This window comes from Frankliniella occidentalis, unplaced genomic scaffold (assembly GCF_000697945.3).
Source record: "Frankliniella occidentalis isolate FOCC.00 unplaced genomic scaffold, Focc_3.1 Scaffold30, whole genome shotgun sequence".
NCBI classification, from domain to species: domain Eukaryota; kingdom Metazoa; phylum Arthropoda; class Insecta; order Thysanoptera; family Thripidae; genus Frankliniella; species Frankliniella occidentalis.
In genome coordinates, this window is record NW_026267160.1 from 1,272,274 (window position 1) to 1,274,649 (window position 2,376).

The 2,376-nt window shown below is 38.2% G+C and overlaps 1 protein-coding gene across 1 annotated transcript; it reads right to left on the minus strand.

The window, feature by feature from the left end:
* Positions 1 to 229: 229 nt before the first annotated feature.
* On the minus strand, positions 230 to 2,101 carry LOC113208211 (uncharacterized). Its single transcript, XM_026425118.2, has 3 exons — positions 1,872 to 2,101; positions 1,578 to 1,729; positions 230 to 1,499 (listed from the first exon to the last, which is right to left on the minus strand). The coding sequence occupies exons 1-3, from the start codon at positions 2,064 to 2,066 to the stop codon at positions 1,205 to 1,207; spliced, it is 642 nt and encodes a 213-aa protein (XP_026280903.1). The 5' UTR covers positions 2,067 to 2,101; the 3' UTR covers positions 230 to 1,204.
* Positions 2,102 to 2,376: the final 275 nt, after the last annotated feature.

Sequence of the window (2,376 nt, forward strand, 5' to 3'; positions counted from 1 at the left end):
ACATGACTTCAACTTGGGACCTGCCACCTGCCCCCCCCCCCCTTTCCCCCTGCGTCCCTCCATCATGCCAGCGCGCGCTTCCAGGCGCCCGTTGGGTTGCCTACCCTCCCGGAGGGCCGCACGTCGGCTGCTGCCATAGCCACGTCACACCGTCACGGCAAGAGATCGGTGGTCACGGGACGCACTCTCGGTAGGACGAAGGGATTAAATCAGGAACAGATAACCAGTCTTATCGACAACAACGGTTTACTTTCTCAAGTTCAGTCTTTGGCAACAGAAATTCAGCAACAGGAATAGGCAAGTTATATTTTGCCTTCTTAAAATAAAATAAAATCTACACGTAAAATGTGACATGCTTATAATCGATATATATCCTCCTTTGAATTAGTTGCGGTAGACCATAAAATATCGGATCAACAAAGGCAAAAAAACGACCAGAATTTAGGAAGTGATGTCAGACTTTGGTATTTGCCTAAAGGCACCATCAGTCCTTATAAGTATAGAACTATGACAAAAAATTATTAAATATACTACAATTCGCTCTTGGCTCATCAACAATAAATACATTGGAAGTTTGCATTTAACTGTTGATCACAGCATGGTTTGGTTTCCACGGTAGAACTTCAATCTACGAAAGACAGTATCACAGAATAAATTATTTTTATATGTACACAAAAATTGCTCCATATAAGCAATTTTGCATTAATAATAGATATGGCTAGTATGCAAGAATTAAGATCATTTCTTAAATTAAAAAAATGACAATTAGGTTGAATAACTAGATCACATGATATTAAAAGACATAAGGGAAACATCAAATAGTCATAATATCAGATATCATGTTACAGGAACATTTGTTAAAGTAAATCTTGATGTCTAGGTAATACTGCGTACATCAAACAAGTTACAAAAGGTGGAAAAAAACACACTCAAGAAATTTTGTGTAACATAAGACATTATGTTCTAATACTTTACAATAATACCCACCGCAAAGACCTCTCAATATTTAAAACAGGATTATCAAGACCAAAGAAAATAAAACAAATGCAACTGAAACACTGCTTAGAAACATCAATCAGTGAACAACAGTGAATACCTTTGCTTTTGCTATGCCAGGTATGAGAATTCATTTAAAAATTCATTTACACAGGTTGTGTTAGAAAACCCATTCATCAAAAGTACAGGAATGCAAATGAATTTTTGATCACACTGGTAACAATGGGGTCTTACTCATGTTCATGCTGCTACTGATTTTGGAGGTGAACAACTTGGTGAAGAAGCTTATACCTGTCCTCCCACCAGGAATGGAACTCATCAAGAAAAATAGAAGGGCAATAATTTGTAAAACAGCACACAACACAGTCAATGGAGTGCTTTGGGCAAAGAGGGCAAAGTAGAGGGTAGCGAAAAGAGTACCAAAATATGATACTGTAAACATCATTCTTTCTCGAGAGAAAAGGTGGCGTAGGTGGCTCATCGGGCCCCAAAGAAATGAGAAGCTGAAACAATAAACATAAATTATATTTCCTTGGTTGTAGATGTGTGAAAATAACCACTTCTCACTAACCTAATCTTACCTGCATATGAAAAACAAACTGCCCATTGTATAAAGCAGTGCGAATTTCCTTGCTTTAAGAAGAAGAACTGGAGCATAAAATGCTGCAAGGGAGAAACAAATCATTCCCATACATATACAGAGGCAGAATCCGACAATTCTCTGCATTCGACCCTGCAACAAGAAAAAAATTCCAAGGTGAAACAACATGTGTGCGAGAAAAATAGAGTCAGCAAGTAAATCCCAAAGACTTATTTGATTCGATATATATAGCTATACAATAACATAAACAACAGGTACAGGTTATGAAACTCACCATACTGGGGCAGCAGTCCTTTTGGGTTTCTTGAAACCAACCGTAGCTGGTTTCTTCCTGAGGAGCATTTTGCTTTTTTGTCCATTTTCCAAATTCAGGTAGCGCGAAAGAAAGTGACAAATTACTGTGTTTTGCCTGCGGTTTGTCATTGTTTCTTGACAAATAGTCGTCCAGATCTTTTTTCAAGTCTGCCATATTGCACTACTAGATGTGGACACTGAAAATTTGTCATACCTAAACGTCAGATACCCGTACGTGGATTATATGAGAAATTTACAGATCACGAACCTCATCTGTCAGCGAGACGCGCGTGATTTGAAATGTTTCCAAGACTGAAATTCTCGACACAGAGGAACGCGTCGGCGAGTAGTGCAATAATTGATGGTGAGAACTGCAGACAATGGTGCTGGAGAATTACACTTTTCTCCACACCCTCTTCGAAATTTAGGGATGTAAATATTTAAAATAGGAAAATTATCTAACATAAGTATAGATTAGTATTTAG